Genomic DNA, 17,649 nt, shown 5'->3' on the forward strand with positions numbered 1-17,649 from the left:
GCAGCAGCAGCAAAAGTTGAACCAGGCGCAGCAGCAGCAGCAAAAGTTGAACCAGGCGCAGCAGCAGCAGCAAAAGTTGAACCAGTCGCAGCAGCAGCAGCAGAAGTTGAACCAGGCGCAGCAGCAGCAGAAGATGAACCAGGCGCAGCACCAGTCGCAGCAGCTGAACCAGGCGCAGCACCAGTCGCATCAGTCGCTGCATCAGCAACTGCTGCAGCAGCGACTGCTGCAGCAGCAACTGCAGCAGCAGCGACAACTGCAGCAGCGGTTGTCGCAGCAGTCGCAGGAGAAGAAGCAGCAGGTGCAACAGAAGCAGCAGCAGCCGGAACCGAAGCAGCAGCCCTCGAAGCCGAAAGGTCTTCCTGCTCGACATCCGGCACCTCCCCGTCCGAGCGTCCCGGTCCACCTCGCCGCACCTCAGCCGGTCCCGAGCCTCATGGACACCACTCCACGTACGCTGGCGCAGCCTGTCAAGAAGCCGCTTCCAAAGGCAGGGAGAACCCAGGGCACGCCAACACCAGCGATGATGCAAGACTACGCTGCGGCGACGCCACGAGTATTTCCTCATACCTGTTCTCTTTGTAACAAAGCGTGTACCACAACGAAGGTGAGTGTAAAACCGCACTTTGTTCTCTTTACATTTAGGACAGTAGGAGTAAGTGTTGGACAGTTTGAGTTGTCGTCATTGTAGAATGTAAAGCCATGTCATTAAGTAAGCCTTCGATGTTACAGTCCAGGGGTCTCATTTATAAAGGATTGCGTGGAAACCATACTAAAAGTGAACGTATGGCCAAAAGTTGGAAATGGCGTACGCCAAAAAAAATTCAGATTCATAAAACCGTGCGTACATATGTTTCTGCGCATCTTTCCTTTATAAATCACAGTCAGAGTTTGCGCACGAGGTCCCGCCTTCAGGTTCTACCCTCTACACGCCCACACTCATCCATAAACAGTCAATGTAAAGTACCTCATGAATGTTAAGATGKATTTAAATCAGTCAGCTGATCAGTGATTGGTTCAGACACGCTCCGTCGTGTGTCTGGAGGATGACAGGTTCTGACTGACAGCTTCTCACCTGAACAGAATGTCTGTAATTGACACAGAATTTCCCTCATTTTGCTCAGCTTCAAATTAATTTTCCCTCAGAGCCTGCAGGACGATAAAAACCATAAAAATAAAATTAAATAAGTCAGATAAAATTAGAAATAAGTTCACCACTCTTCTCCTCGTCCTCTCCCCCTCCTGCCTGCTTTGTTATCCGCAGCAGACACCCCCGCCCCGCCCCACGCACGCATGCACACGCACGCACCCTCCCAGCGCACGCGTGTGACAAATACGGACTTTAAACGTGAAGGTTTATAATATCCACACTGGTGAGGTGAATGCGCCCTGCGCGTGTATCCAAAGCGTGACTTTTGCTGTTCTTGTCGGGCAGGGATCTGTGGGTCAGGGAGGGGTCTGTGGGTCAGGGAGGGGTCTGTGGGTCAGGGAGGGGTCTGTGGGTCAGGGTCATCTGAGGAGGAAGCAGATGAATGGAGTTGCGCACGGGAACTTTTATTTAAGATTTAAGTTTTTTTTTTTAATTTCAAAGGTCCTCATGGCTCAGCAGCAGCAGAAGCATAAATATTACTGTTAAGAAAGCTGATGATAAAGTTGAAGAAAAATCTAAGTCTGATGAAGGTAAATTAAATATCTGACAGTGATCATTACACAGTGTAGCTATAATTCCTCACTTCACCATCTGTGTCGCAGTTTCACTTCTCCAAAATGAGCGTACACATTGGTCAGAGCTGGCGTGAGGCACCGCACATTTTCATGTCAATTTGGATTTTATAAATTACAACCTTGGTGTAAAAAGTGACGTACGCAAGTTTCTGGGCTCAAATTGTGCGTACGCCAGTTTTATAAATCTGACCCCTGGGCTCAAATTGTGCGTACGCCAGTTTTATAAATCCGACCCCAGACACTTATAAGTGTGTTATTTTACTGAAAATAAACTTGGACTGTATGGTGGATTAGTGATTAGCATTGTTGCCTCACAGCAAGAACGTTCCAGGTTGGGCGTGGGGTCTTCATGTTCTCATGTTTGCATGAGCTTTTGGGTTTTCTCCCACAGTCTGAAAACATACCTGAAAAATAGATCTGTGATCTGTCATTTTTTTAAAAAGAGGTTAAAAAAACTTTTCTGGATCAGAGTAAACAGTTCTGGTGATGAAACATGAATGTTGAAAGTATACTTTAACTCTGGCAACAAACTTGTTTTTTTATGTATTAAATTTTCCCAGCTACAGTATTTTTTAATTGTCTGCATTTTAAGGCTGTAATTCATACTTTGCAAGTAACTTGACACTTCATGCATGTATGCAGTTCTGAAAAGAAAAAGACGTATTTTGGGTTTTTTTAAGACTGGAGCCAAATGGCTCAAAGGACACAACGACGAGGGACCATCTGGACACCTGATGAATCGAGACGATGAGAGGACGGTGGATTATTTTTTCGTTTGCTGTTTATTTTTTTCTGTGTGATTAAGTTTGGACCTTGGTTAGTGTAGGGAGTTGTGATTTTCCTTTTTGAATTTTGTTGAATCACTTTGTACTTAATTTTTTTTAGATCTCTTTCAACAACACTGGCCTGTTTTAATGAACCTGTCCCGTATTTTTAATTTGTTGTCTTATTTTACAAAATGGACCTTTTGAAAATGGAAAAAGCTAATTTGTTTCTGGCTTGCACATCTACCTATCTGGTCTTCAGTCATAAAAACATTTGGTTGTGGTTGTTTCCTTGATCCACACCTTACTTCGCTCCTGATGACCCTCATCTGGATTCAGCAAACTCTGAAGACCTGGAGGGCTGAAGATCCAGAATCTGGAACTTCCTGAACCCAAGGAGACGTTTTGAGCCTGCCTGTAGCATCTTTATGATTGTATTTGTTTTAATACATGATAAAAACTTATCCATTAATTCAATTTGTCATATTTTTACAAAATGCTGATAAATGTATTAGGTTTTAATATTTTAAGCCAAGCATAGGTTTAAGCACTTTTCTGTTTATAAAGTTAGACTGTCAACAATGTCATTATTTTAAAAATTGTATTTTCAGATGTGACAAAAGTGAGGGCTTTAAAAACATTTGTTTGTTCTGATTAGGATTGGCTCGCCCACCAAAATACTGCCTTACATCTCCAGAGCTGCAAGCAGCTGAGGACGGAGTGAGTTTTTCCCCCGTTTCTTTAACTTTGCTTTCAAAATGTTTGAGTTTTGTAAAAATACTCAACAAATTTCTTTACAGTAAACCTCTAGAGGGTAGGTAGAAGCTTCACACTAGACATTGCCATAACAAAACCATAAAGTCTTGGCAAAATAGGTAAAAAAATAAATATTAGACAGCTCTTTAATATGTTCAAACAAGCCTATATGGTGAACTGAAACGTCAAGAATTAAGTTGTATTGTTGTCATCTGTTATTTTGTCAAAATGTGACCTCTGATTTTAATGTATGTGTTTTTTTTAACAGATTCCCTAACTGGGATGGTGAGACACTAGTGTTGCTCAGGTAAATATTTGTCTTCAATTAAGTTGCATTTATAGGGTTAGGTCCAATAGGTTCCCCTTCATGTTTTTGGCTCATCTATATTTACATTAATGTGTTTTTGATTGAGAGAAATGTCTATACTTGGCACAAAAAGTAAGGATATTTGTGTTAGGTAGGTAATTCTTCGTTGTAACAATTTTTCTTGTCAATAAATGTTATGATTGGCGCCACCTGGGGAAACCAGAAGCTCAAAACAAGTCAATAGAAACAGCGAAATAAGCTGGTCGGTAGGGAAGATTTTGCAAATTTTTCATGTGTGCAACTCACATACTCAGCTCTACTGCTCATCCCACAAATGCATGTTCCTTATAAATGTGGCACCATTTAAAAGTGAAATCAACAGACTTTCCAACAATATACAATTTATTGGAAAGAAACATTGTTGCAACAAAGAATTATCAATCAAACACAAGTTTCAAGTTTGGATTTTAGTTCAAAAAGCCTAACCAGTTTCTACATTTTCAGACAGTCTTTGTACAAAACAACAATGGGATTGTTTCTTGTGCGGCCCGTTGAATATAAATTTAACAAAACCAACTTACTTAGACTTTGTTTCTCCTGTGCCGTTTGGCACAATGGGTGGCAAGACGTCTCCAATGGGATAGATCTCTTGCAATCACTTCGGCCTCATCTAGGCTGATATCTAGGGCCTTCAGGTCTTTTGTGGAAGGTATGGTGCCAATTCCGTCGGGGACGACCTTGTTTCCGTTTCCCCCATGGTGGTATCCCAAAACAAACATAACTTTATTTTGAAACTTAACTCTGCTTTTTTTGGTGTCTGTCTGTTTTTTTTAGTGCTACAAGTAAAGATGCCAAATCCTCGTCTTCGTCGTCGTCTCAGACTCGTCACCAGAAATCCAGACATGACAGCCCTCGCAGCTCCCACAGTCCTCGCCGCCAGCGTGGAACCGAGGATCGGAGGGAAAGGTGGCTTAGCCGTTCTCGCTCACGCAGTCCCCGCTACGACCGTGACTCGAATGACAGAAGACAGAGACGCAGTAGCCGTTCTCGCAGTCCCTATCGCCCCTACAGCTCTGAAAGAAGAGACAGATCATGGTCGCCTCTCGGAACTTGGCAGTCTCGCAGGTTTGTAAAAACCGGATTACCTCACTGGAACCAGTAATGTTTCTTATACTGATAAAACCGTTGAACACCGAAAGAATATTATGGTTGGATCTCTTCTAGGTCTCGGTCCCACTCCCCACCGTATGATCGACCTACCCACTCCCGTCACCGTTCACGTTCAAGGAGTTACGAGAGACGATCCTCGCCCAGGAGGAGCCACGAGCACAGATCGTCTCCGTGGAGAAGCGGCGACAAACGCTCGTCGCCCAGGAGAAGTCACGAGAGGCGATCTGCTGATAGGCCCCAACGAAGGAGGTCGAGTAGCTCAGAGAGACTGGCCAAGAAACTTCTGGAAACACCAGGTTTGACAAATTGTAGACATGTCATTTAAGTACAATGTTCTTCACCGATGTATAATTTAAAGGCACAGTGTGTAGGATTTCGTCAATTCTTTTAGCCGAAATTGAGAATCACTAATGACAATAATAAAAAACATGTCTAATCATTGCAGAAAAAGACCTTGTTTTATTATTTTTACCTTATAAAAAGCTGTTTATATCTCCATGGTCACGGGTCGCCACTACAGGCAGCCACCATCTTGCACCGCCATCTTGTCTACGAAGGCTCATGAAGGACAAACTGCGGTGGCGGCGTCAAAAACGGTTTTAGTTGTAATACTATAAATGTAATATTTGTTGTCTGTCATTGTAGCTGGGATAATTTTACTTATTAAAGCTCATAATCTTACCACTTGAAACATCACTAGCCCTGAAGCTGCTGGTAGACATCGCGGTTGGAATTATCAAAGGTTTTTGACACCTGAGAGACACCGTAGCAACTCCTTTGTGTTTGGAAGCGGGGGGTGGGGGTGGGGGGAGGACCAGGGAGAATGATTCAACCACTCAACCACTAGATGTCGCTGTAAACAACAAATCCTACACACTGTGCCTTTAAAGGGCTGCTTAAATTAAAAACTAAAATGTTTGGTGGTAATCTTACCGAGCAGCTTTAAGAGAGGAGTTTTTTTTTTTCACTTTTAACCACAAAACATTTATATTTGTTTTTTAGCTGTCCAGTCTTTGTCAAAAACGTCAGACCTGGCGACTATGGTTAAGACTCTCGCTCCCGCTTTACTGGCTGAGCTGAACAAGTTGAAATCCTCTTCCTCCTCCAAGTCCTCATCGTCCTCTAATGTGGCCAGGAAGCCGTCGTCGAAGTCCAGCCTTCATCGGAACGAGAGAAGTTCTTCTGCAAAAGAGATGGTTGGTTTATCTCATCAAATGTGGCAGCTCAGATTTGATTTTCTCCAAAAAATAGGTTACAAAAATTTAATCTGATCTTACTTTTGTCCCACTCTGTAGGTTTCTGATACCTTGTCTCCGAATAGTGTGAGGCTCTTTGATGTTTATAGTAAGATTTCTCACAGTGACCTCAATGTGGCTGTGGAACAATTTGGAAAAACCAAATCAGTGGTTTTGTACAGGATGACTAAACAGGTAGTGATATAAAAATATCTAACCTAACTCCTCACCCAAACCTTTCTTTAAATCTCAAATGGTGTTTTTTTTAATAATTAAAACACAGCTGAGAACTATTAACCTTTTACCTTTTTTGTGTGTGTTTTAATTGTTGTTTTGTGCACATATAGGCTGTCGTGACTTTTCACACAAAGGAAGACGCTGACAAACTGAAGAATGCAAAGACCTTCAAAGTGAATGGATTCCACGTCTCTGTTTTCGATGAATCGGTATTACTCTTGGTCTTTTTGTGTCATTTCTTGGAAAAGAATCATATGGGTGGGATCCTGCCACCGATATGATTACACTGTCAATAAATATGTTAATTAAATTAAATATGGAAATTAATAATAATTTAATTAAATGTTAATTTAAAATTCATTTATGTTTATACATCATTGATGCAAAGGCTCCAACGGGGAATAAACAGAAGACCGCTTCACAACAGTAAGTTTCATTTTCAACATTAAATAAAAAAGTATGTTAAGTTCATTAATTTTTTACCAAAATAACATTATTCTGCGTGGTTGTTGAAATGAAATCCTTATATTTAGTTCATTCAAAGCTGAGTTATCGTAGTTATCGTAGCCTGTATAACGTAGTTATCGTTATACAGGGTGAGTCAAAAGTCTCAGGACACAATTTTATTTCAGAAACGAAAAATAAAATGAAATATTTGAATATCCCTGCAAGTACTGGTTGAGAAGCTCTATCTTAGACTATGGCCAAAGCATGGCCGCCATCAAAGTAATTTTTTTCCAATTGGAAGGTGGTCTTGTAAAATCTTAGTTAATCAAAGGTGTGTTCAGCACACTGAAGACAGTATGGCTGTGAATCACAGGCAATGTTCCCAGTTGTTCCAAATTTCTGTGTTGAAAACTTCTGAATCATGGTAGATGATGCACATCTGATTACGGCAACTCATTTCAGAGAATTCTGGTCTTTAATATGCTACATGATCACCTTCTCCTAGGAAAAATTGACTTTTATCCATTATGGCGGCTTTCAAGATGGCGGCCATGTTCTGGACATGTCCTAAAAGAAGGGCCCCCCTTTCTCATTACTTGCTGGAGTATTCAGGGGCCTCATTTATAAAGGATTGCATAGAAACCATACTAAAAGTTAATGTACGGCCAAAAGTTGAAAGTGGCGTACGCCAAAAACAAACAAAAAAAATTTATTAAACGGTGCACACGCACACCTTCAAACACTTTTTCTTCATAGATCATAGCTACATATCAGAGTTTGCGCACAAGATCCCGCCTCGTGTTCTGCCCTCTACATGCCCACACTCAACCATAAACAGTCAGTGCAAAGTACCTCGTGATTGTTAAGGTGTATTTAAATCTGACAGCTGATGAATGTAAAAAAAAGGCGATTGGCTCAGACATGCGCTCCATCGTGCTTCTGGAGGATGACGGGTGCTGACAACGGCTCACATGAACTAACTGTCTGTAATTGACACAGATTGACACTCATTTTGCAAGAATACAGACGTTTAGATCAATCTCACGATTAAAAAAAACTCAGCTTCAAATTTATTTTCTCTCAGAGTCATAGGATGCTAAAAAAAACAAAATTAAGTCAGATAAATTTAAAAATAAGTTCACCAATCTAATCCCCCATCCTCCTGCCTGCACTATCTGTGGCTGATCGTGCAAAAGTGTGTCCTGAGTCTTTTGACTAGACCTTTAGAAAAGGCAATCAAATTTTTTGAAATGTTTTAAATTTTGCTGTTTTGACCCACCCTGTGTTTTCATTATTTATGCTAATTTAAAGGAAAGCTCTGTCACATGGTAATAAATCTTGGAACGTATATTGTTTCTTAAAATTCTTAACATTCAATCAACTGAATATATTTTTTTTAATTTAAATTATTTTGCAGAAAATCTGCAAAGTCTGACTCCACATCCACTGCAAAAGTTAAAGCACCTGCAACATCATCTGGAGCTAAAAGTACCTCAACGGGCAAAGTTGTTGCCAAAGCAAAAGTTTTGGTTTCCAAAGCAAAAGGTGTCTCCAACAAGCAGGTGGCTAAAACTGTAAAAACGGGCACTGTGACAGTAAAAAAAGCAACCGAGTCAGTCACAGTGTCCAAAGATACGCAAAAGGAACCTGATGCTGATGCTGCTAATCCAAGAGCAGTGCCCACAAACTCTGAAAGTGAAACTAATGAATCTGAAGTGGCTCCTAACGATACAGCCAAAACTGAAAATCCAGCGAACACGGCTGTCGCTCAGTCGGCCGAAGAGGATAAAATTGTGAAAGAGGAAAAGGACTTGGCTTCCACTGAAGAAAAATCATTAAAACCTGAGGAGGTGGTTGGACTAGAAGCTGTGAAAGAAGAAGTATTTGGTGCAGAAGGCCAAAATGTGCCATCCACATCTGTAACTACAGAAAGTCAGCTTGATGCTGCTGAAGATGAGGGATCTGCTCTGGAGCCCAAAGACTCCACCAATGTTGAGACAGAAGGAGAAGCAACCTCTGGACAACCAGACAAATCGGTTGGAGATCTTGAGCCAGTTTCCGATGGTGAATTTGAACAAATGGAGGTTGAGCCAGAAGCGACGGAGCCCATGGAAGTTGAGAGTTCTGCAGAATCCAAGGAACAAAAGCTGACCGATATAAAATCTGAACCAACTGATGGTCATCCAGAAGCCAGTGCAGTTAAGACGTCTCCACTCAAACTTTCTGATTCACCTCAAACACCACAAACCACCTTTAAAACCAATGAAACCTCTGTGAAAGCCTCATCGCCAGAGCAGGCAAGTCCTGAGGCAGATTCAGAGCCCCCAGCAGGTGACCTGAAGACCAAGACTGAAACTTTGGAAAATAAACAAGAAACTGCAAAGCAGATAGAGAAGAAGCAAGAAGGTATGTTAGGTGGATGCTTGGGTTTTCCAAAGTTTACTCAGTATGTTCTGAGAATAAATCCCAGTCAGAAAATTGATCTTTAAAACAATCATGATTGGGCACATATTTCCATTTTAACTGTACATTTCTGACAGTAATGTGTTGGTAATAATGGGTAGAGGCAAAATTCTTCAAGTAATGCCAACACTGAGCCTAGCTTTTATTTTCAACTCTTCAGGTGTGGTCAGTAGTTATTCTTTTGTTACTTTTGAGTTACTACTAGGATCCAGATGGTCCTGTTGCAAGAGTTTAATGATGACCACAGCAGTAGTGTTTACTTATTCTGAAATGCAGTTAAACTGGAACATAGTATAAGTCTTTAGCTGACTACAGCAGATGGTTACTGAAGTGTAAACTTTATAAGCTGGACAAGTTCTATTCTTGAAGTTTAGATTTAATTCAAATGTGATATTTGGGAAAATTACCCCGTTTGTAGAATTAGTTTAAATAATTGTGTATGCATACCTTTTCTTCTCCAAAGATCCAGCGATTGAAATAAAACTTGAGCAGGAACCAGAACCTGTCGGCGACATTTCAGCTCCATCGCCTGAAGCATCCGTAGCTGCTGAAACAAATCCTAAAGATGAAGCAGCAACCAGTCAGGAGACCGCCACAGTCACGTTGGACACCGCTCATGTTCCCACCCAAACAGAAAACAGTAAGACGTTCAAGAAATCAGTTTCCTGCTCTATCGATGCAGCCGTTATTTGCTAGATTTTTTTTTAACGTTAAGCTTTGTTTTTATAGGTTGCATTCAGATGGAACCGGTCAAGTCATCATCAGTAAGTCTTTACAAACTACTTTATACTTGTATTGGGAACATCTGGCAATCAAGAGACTGGGGTACAAGTAATGTTAATAAAAAAACTGAAGAGATGCTTTGGTTTATTTGTATTTTTTATATTTTAAGTACTTTAGTATAATGTGAATCTAATTTAACTATTTGTTTTGACCAAGTATCTACAGCACAGAACAATGTCCAGTTTTTAATTCACAAATAATCTACATTTTTAAACTATAAGGCTAGTTTTAACCCACAAATCAGACAGATTGTAGTTTACTTAATGTTTAATGTTGCATTTTGTACATTTGTTGCAATTAGTTTGTTTTTATCTGCAGCCACCGCCTCCTGATGTTTTGGATGAAGGACCGTCTGCTCAGCAAGACAGAACCTCTTCAGTACCAACAACCTCAGCTGGATCTGCCTTTTCTGATTCTGCGAAAGCTGAATCTGACACTGACATGAAGGAGATCGAAAAGCTTGAAACCGAGGTTGTTGAGAATATGACCGTTCCTCCTACAGGAAGTGAAAACGCAAAGGAAGAGGCACCACCATCTTCTGTTACGACTGCTGATACAGAATCTGTTCCCGCTGCGTCCACGGCCACCATTTCAGTCACAGAGCTGGTCAAGTTTGAGGAAAAAGCTTCAATGATTCCTCCCATGACCGAAGACGTCTTCAACGCAATCACGTCTGCGTTTCACAAGCACAAACTCAGTAAAGAAAGCGAGACAAAAAGCAAAGACAAGGAGGTGATGTTGCCTCTAAATCTTCAGAGTTAGTATTTTTTAATGTAAATTTGCTTTTAAAGTCTAACAGCTGTTTTCTTTGGATTTTTTTAGAGTGCTGACATAAGCACAACCCCTGCAGGTGTACAGGAGGAGAGCATGCGACAGGTATTCTTTCTCCTTTTTGTGTACCCATCCTTATTTCTGTTCTCCTTCAAACCTTTAAAAAATATATTACTGTGATTAATAAGCCAATCAAAGCCGTTACATCGTTTCCTCTCCTTCCAGGCACAGGATGATGTTAAAGAAGAGAAATTTTCTTCAGATCTTTTTGATGACTCAGAGATTAACTTTGAGGATTTTGTGACTGTTGACGAAATTAGTGAAGACGTGGGCGTCCAATCTTTGGCCGATGGCTCTTCTTTATCTGAACAAGCCTCTAAAGCAAACTCAAAGTCACCTGATGACAAAAATAAGACCTCTGTTAGATCCTCATCCAGGTCTACAAAAAGCAGCTCGTCTGCTAGTTCTACTAGGTCATCTGAGCTCTCCAAAACTAAACCCATAGAATCTGTTAAAACTCCTAGTTCCTCTGGTCATAAAACTCAACCAAGCAAGACAAAGTCTCCTGCCCGAGGATCACAGTCTTCATCCACAGGTCGAAGTACCCGTTCATCATCAGCAGCAACTCGACTGTCCCATGAAAAGCAGGATAAACCCACAGAGAGGGCAGTGAAAAAATCTGTCCACAAGATGTCAGCAGAGAGCAATGCTGCAAAAACTGTTGAGTCAGAGTTAAAAATAGAAGCAACAGAGATGGATGCTGCTGCACGAGGACAGAGGTTAGAGCCACCCACCCAAACTCAGAGTCCAGAGTCTGATTTTACGGATGAAATGGTCAAAGACGTGAAGAAAAGCAAAGAAAAGGAAAACAATGGCAAAAACCCAGAGGAAGGAGGAGATTGTGTTGAGAATGAAAGGATCCTTGATTCACTCGATGAGAAAACTGATGAACAGACAAACTTGGAAGAAAATAAGAACAGCTGCAACAAAACCAAGACATCTGTACCTGAGAAAGACGTTCCTGCTGATGATGAAATCTGTCCAGAGGACTGCAGTGAAATGGAGATGGATGCATCTATCAAAGAGCCAACTGATGATACAGATGAAGCATTGACGCAGGTCACAAATACAGCTGATAAAAATCAAATGTTGGCTCAAACCTCAAGCAGCATGGAAGATGGAGCTAAAGGAAAACATAAAGATGGCTGCCAAAAGTCTAATGATGACCAGCCCCTTGAAAACAACATGGACGAATCTTCAAAAGATTTGACCACACAAGAAGTCTTAAAGACATTGAATTCAGCTGATGATCAGACCATAACCAAAGGTGAACGCCAGGAGCTAGAAACTTCCAGTGACCAGCTGTTTAAAGCAGACATTGGATCCACAGAAGAGGAAGAATACCATATAATAGATTCTGTGGAGGATCAGCCAACACCAACAGAACCAGAAACTGACAACAAGCAACAAACAAGGAAAGGCACAACAACTTTAACAGAAGATAGACCAACAAGGAGTACTCGCTCAACGGGCAGATCATCTAAAATTGAAGACGAAGGAAAATCATCAAAGAAACAGGACAAAACTGTTAAAAAATATGTGACCCGAACAAGAGACAGCAGGACTATTAAAGACAAAACCATTGATCAAGGTACAGAGGACATGGACTTTGAGGTAGTGGACTCTATTGAAGATGAATCAGTTCAAGAAGCTTCAACTTCAGGAAGTTCTCATAGAAAACAGACTGGTGATGAGAAGAATTTGGAAGTTCTTGGACAATCTGACAAGGAAGAGGAAGCTATGTACAAAATCTTAGACTCAGTGGACGATGAGACTGCCAATGACAAACCGTCTACGAGATCCACCAGAGGAAGAAGTAGAAGAGCAGATGAGAAAGTTGCTGAAATTGACTCCAAAAAAGACAAGTCTCGCACAAGAAGAAGGCATACGCCAGTCAGAGAAACCCCTGAAAACGTTGGTGTTCCACTAAAGGAAACCACACCAACAAAGAAAAAGGATGTCGTCGTAAAAGACACAAGCGAAGAGGAGACAACTTATGAAATTTTAGACGCTGTAGAGGAAGATGTTGATAAGCCAATGCCACAAAAATCGAGGAGAGGGAGACCAAAGAAAAGAACAAGTACAAAAGAAACGGAAGCTTTAAAAAAGGTTCATGCGACCAGTAAAGTAGCTGAAGAAGAGGCAACATACCAGATTCTTGACTCTTTAGAGGATGATCAATGTACCACTGACCAGACTGAGAACACAGGAAAATCAACAATTTCTGGTGAAAAGACAACTACGAAATCAAGGTCCCCCAAAACTGAGGAGGAAGAAGAGGCTATGTATCGGATATTAGATTCTGTGGAGGATGATCCAATGGCTGCAAGTATTGGCACAATGTTGCCCATTTCCTCAGCTAAAGAAACGGAACAAGCTGTGAATGACTTGGCTGACAATGCCACAGAAGTTGAGCACAATCTATCTTCTGATGCAAGGAGGAAGACTATCACGCCTTCATCAAAGACACACAAGTCTGTTCTTGTCCACCTGGATGAAGTGAGCGATGAGGAGGAAGATTACCCTGATGATACAGCTGAGAAAAGAGAGCTAAAAAGAAGGCGAGGAACTACTACGGAACAAGAGAAGGAGAGGAGGACCAGGGGAAGGGAAACTAGGGGGCGAAGCGGGAATAGAGGACTAGAGGAGGCGAAAGGCAATCCTCCGTCCCAAGGATCTGATAAAAGAAGTAGTTCTACAGCGAAAACAGATGACAAACCTGCAACATCGAAGTCGCAAAAATCAAAGAAAGATGAAACTTCAAAAAACATACTTGTGAACCTGGACGAAGTGAGCGAGGAGGAGGAAAACTACCCCGAGGATCCAGCTCAAACAAAAAAAACGAGAAGACAAAAAACTGCTAAAGAGCCTGAAAATGAGCCAGAGGAGCGGGACCGTAGGGAGCGAAGGAGTCGAAGCAACAGCAGCAGAAGAAGTGAAGGCAGTGGGAGAACTTCGAGCAAGACAAAGGAGACGTTTCAGGACAAAGAGGAGAAGGTGGACGCAGAGCCTCAGGAGCTGGTGACCCTGGATGAGGTGGGAGACGACGAGCCTGGAGAGGAAGCGGTGACGGATGCTGTAAAATCGGACATGGAGCCCACGGAAGAAGAGCTGCAAGATCTTCTCACTCTGGATGAGATTGTTGAAGAGGAGAACGAAAAGGAACAGCAAACGATTGATGCTCTTCCACTCAACCAGGAGAACCAATCAATGGACTCCTCAAAACCAGAGGTCTGGTTGAGAAGTTTTGTTTAAAGTCAGTTGAATTTTTCACATTGAGACTTAATAATTGTTTTATATGTCCTTTACTTTTTTAGACTTCATCAACTTTAGATGAAGCAGACAAAGAGACAAAAAACACCTCAAGCTCCGGCAAACGCAAACATGACAACACAGGTTTGTGTTATTCAAGTACATCGTAAAAATGGTTGGTTGTCCAAATTTACATCTTTTTTAAACCCTTTAAACCCTTATAAAATAGTTTACCTCATACTATCAAGTTCTTTAGTCCAGTCGAGAGCACAATCAGCTGGAATTACCCTTTAAGTCAGGAATTACCCTTTAACTCAGTGTTAAGCTACCTCACACGTTGAACTGATAAAGGCCCTATGCTATGCAATTTATATACCTCTACACTGTCCCAGTTTTAAAAGCACAATATTAAGCCCATTTGCTCTTTTCATGGGCTCTAGTCTCAAACTTTTGAAGATTGCTTTAAAATATGGCTTAACCAAAGCATGTCCACAGAAATATTTGTAGTGATTTTCTCTGCTTTAGTTCCCTGATCAGGTTTAACTTTATCCCAGCGTAGTAAAAGTATGTGCTGACTGAGATTCCACACCAACGTTTTGATTTGTCATTTCAGAGAAGAGTGAGGACTTTGTTACCGTCGATGAGGTGGTGGTGACCGAAGAGGCAACAACAACACGAAGCCGACCCAATAAGAGAAGCAGACAGACTCCTGGTAACAAAAATACAAATCTGCTTTTTAGGTACATCACCGGAATAAAGCGCAAAACTTATTTTGTTTTTCTTTTACAGTGAGAAAATCTACAAGAGGTAAAATAGGGAGTAAAGAACCTGTGGAGGAGGAGGGAGAAGAAGAAACTAAAGAAGTGCCTCCTGCTTCAGCTGATTCCTCCTCGACTCTGGACAAAGATGCATCTGCTCCATCAGCCGACGTCCAGATGGATATTCAGAACATAGAGGCGGAAACAGCGAGTAAATCTGACATCTGTAGGGTTTCTCCTGAACTGGAGCTGCAGTCTGAGTCTCCTGATGAAAAGAAACCTAAAGAATGTGAGGAGGAGGAGGAAAACAGAAATGCTGAGGTTAAAGGTAAAAACCTTTGTTTGGACAGCATTGTGTTGAGAGTTAAAAAAAAATGCTGTCTAACAGTCTTAAAAGGGGAAAAAAAAGAATTCACAAACATAATTAGTTTCTTTTATGTCTTAGCTGTGAAACGGAAGCAGGAGCTGTTTGCTTCTGAAGCAAAGAGATCTCGTTCTCAGTCTCCTTCTGTTCCTGCGGACTTTAAACTTCCTCCATTTGACCCCCAAAAACCTCTGGGTAAGAAACACACACAAAACTAAACAAAAAACTAAATTACAACCTAAGATTTATATATAAAATATATAATGTTTGTTTTTTTGGCCTTTCCTCTTCAGGTCAGGAGTTTGTGGTTCCTAAATCTGGATTTTTCTGTAATTTGTGCTCAATTTTCTACTTGAACAAGAACGTCGCTAAAGGGTTGCACTGCAGCAGCCAAAAGCACTACGACAACCTGCAGGTATACACACACACACACAGACACACTCACACACACACTCACACACTCACACACACACACACTGGTTTCACCTTTTTCCCTTTGCTTTTTTCAGAAACATTACCAGAAGCTCCAGAAGAAAAATTCCAGTTCCCATGGCACTGTCTCTGATTAATTTCAACTACATATTTTAATTAATTTTTTTTATAAGTAGTTAACATATTTCTTTAAAAGATTTGTATAGAGAACTGTGTTTAATACCTGTATTTGCAGTGGTGGGCAGCACTAATCTAAAAATTAGTTCCACTAGCCCTAAAGCACTAAATCAAATATTTAGGTCCCCTAATTCTGATGCACTAAAATAACCCAGTCAACTCATGAACATTCTTTAACAGACGACGTGAGTCACATGTTGCTCTCTTAATTCTTATTGACATTCCACAGCTGTATTTAGGTTCATATATTGTCACCTGGTGGATCAGTGACACACATATGAACAAAACGTGTGACAGTTTTCACCCTCAGCTGTTAACATTAACTTTGCCTATTAGTGCTTTAGTGCTTTAGGGGAACTGTGCCCACCACTGTGTATTTGTATTTTACTGTCATCAGATTTCAGTGCGTTCGTCAGCTTCACTCTGTTTATTTTAACCGTCTCTGAACTTGTATGGTGACGTTGCATCAGTTGAGTCATGGAAATGTTTTTTGTTTGGCGCATCAGTAAAATCATGCAGCTATAGTTATTTTGCTCCAGGCTGAAGTGGAACACAGAGCTTAACAACCAGTGGAAACAGACATAATGATTAAATCTTAGATGTATCAGCATGGACTGATTGATTTTATTCAAGGAAACAAAATGCCCGACTTAAAAATCTAATTTTGTTATTAATGCAGAATCACAAAACGTACAAATAAACAAGCTGTTCATTAACTTTTGTACAGAAGATGATAGATGTTCTACACATGGTTCTAACTTGTTAAATTTGTTTTTCCAAATTCTGTTTCTTCAAAATGTCAAATAAAAATGGTGTTGCTTGTTTCCTGATTCATGTGAAAAGATTTTTATTCTGCCCATTACTGAAACTGTTTAAATTATTTAAAAGCTTATTTGAGTGTATAAACTATTTTTATTCTCTTTTTGTTTGATGTTGAGACCTGGTGCTACCATAATTTAATCAACATTCAGTGATGATAAAAAAAATTTAAATAAGCCAAAGATTACATAAAAATGTACAAAAATACTCAAATGCTTCACTTAGTTGAAGCAACTTTAGGATGTATCGCTGCCTCAGCTCTTTTTGGATTAGAGCACCAGGATTGAGGGATTTTCTGTCATTTGCAAATCTTGTTTTTAGTCCAGTCCAGTTGGATGGGGGTCATTGGTGGAGTTGTTTTAACGTCTCCACATTGATTGGAACTGAAGTCAAGGCTTTGGTTGGGCCATTCCAGGTCCACTCCTGTGTTTGCCTCATCGCGTTGGAAAGTGAACTTTTGGACCAGTCGTGGGTTTTGGCCTCTGTGGAGCAGGAGGTGCCATCAATCATAAATGTGCTTCTCTTCGTGATAATGGTTCTGTGGAACCAAAAGAACAACCTCCCCCCAGTGGCCAATTGTGGAAACACATCATTCCCTACAGAGACATCCTCAGGTTTGTGTTCAGCCTTTTGTTGTTTTTAAAAGTATTAATTGCTTGTTGGGAGGTATTAATACACAGGTGTGAATTTGGTCTGCACCATTTGTTTTGCTTCAATGATGTGTGACAGAGTAAGTACTTGTACTTAATCTGAACTTAAAGTGATTTCTATGTGTAATATGAAAAAATCTACAGTCCAAAGTTCACCATTCAAGGCACAATTCTTTTACAAGGCACAATTCTTTTTGCACCTAAAATATCCTCATAGTTTTTCTGCATTTTCTTGTTTAAATGGTTTTAAACTCTGACTTTTAATTTAAACATAATATATCAACCCAAGTTTTGTGTCTATACTCAAGTCTGCCAAAGCAGGGGTTCTCGAACGTTTTGGGTCTGGGGACCCCTTACAAGGGCGAAAAAATTGTTTTAAAATTAACTGTCATTTCAACCCTTAAATGCCATGGGGATATATTTATATATTTAGTTTATTATGTTTGTTTCATTAGTTCATTGTTCCCCACACATTTTTA

The 17,649-nt window shown here is 40.6% G+C and overlaps 2 protein-coding genes across 2 annotated transcripts in view; both read left to right on the forward strand.

Annotated features, from left to right (window-relative positions):
- LOC106523823 (uncharacterized) overlaps nucleotides 1-20 on the forward strand; it is a 3,853-nt gene extending 3,833 nt beyond the window's left edge. Inside the window, exon 3 of the mRNA XM_014017390.1 lies at nucleotides 5-20. Within this exon, the coding sequence (XP_013872844.1) occupies nucleotides 5-20 (16 nt within the window). The remainder of the gene's footprint in view (nucleotides 1-4) is intronic.
- Nucleotides 21-134: 114 nt separating this feature from the next.
- Nucleotides 135-15,964, forward strand: LOC106523840 (zinc finger protein 638; the record flags this gene model as incomplete). Its single annotated transcript, XM_014017416.1, is given in 21 exon segments — nucleotides 135-607; nucleotides 3,148-3,209; nucleotides 3,514-3,552; nucleotides 4,387-4,677; nucleotides 4,777-5,018; nucleotides 5,725-5,918; nucleotides 6,018-6,152; nucleotides 6,305-6,403; nucleotides 6,583-6,620; nucleotides 8,059-9,047; nucleotides 9,568-9,744; nucleotides 9,834-9,868; nucleotides 10,206-10,619; nucleotides 10,710-10,763; nucleotides 10,884-13,949; nucleotides 14,036-14,114; nucleotides 14,584-14,682; nucleotides 14,760-15,056; nucleotides 15,174-15,287; nucleotides 15,386-15,507; nucleotides 15,602-15,964. Coding segments are annotated over 21 exon segments (7,079 nt in total), but the record flags the coding sequence as incomplete, so codon positions are not given.
- Between the last annotated feature and the right edge of the window lie 1,685 nt (nucleotides 15,965-17,649).

This window comes from Austrofundulus limnaeus, unplaced genomic scaffold (assembly GCF_001266775.1).
Source record: "Austrofundulus limnaeus strain Quisiro unplaced genomic scaffold, Austrofundulus_limnaeus-1.0 Scaffold167, whole genome shotgun sequence".
NCBI lineage: Eukaryota > Metazoa > Chordata > Actinopteri > Cyprinodontiformes > Rivulidae > Austrofundulus > Austrofundulus limnaeus.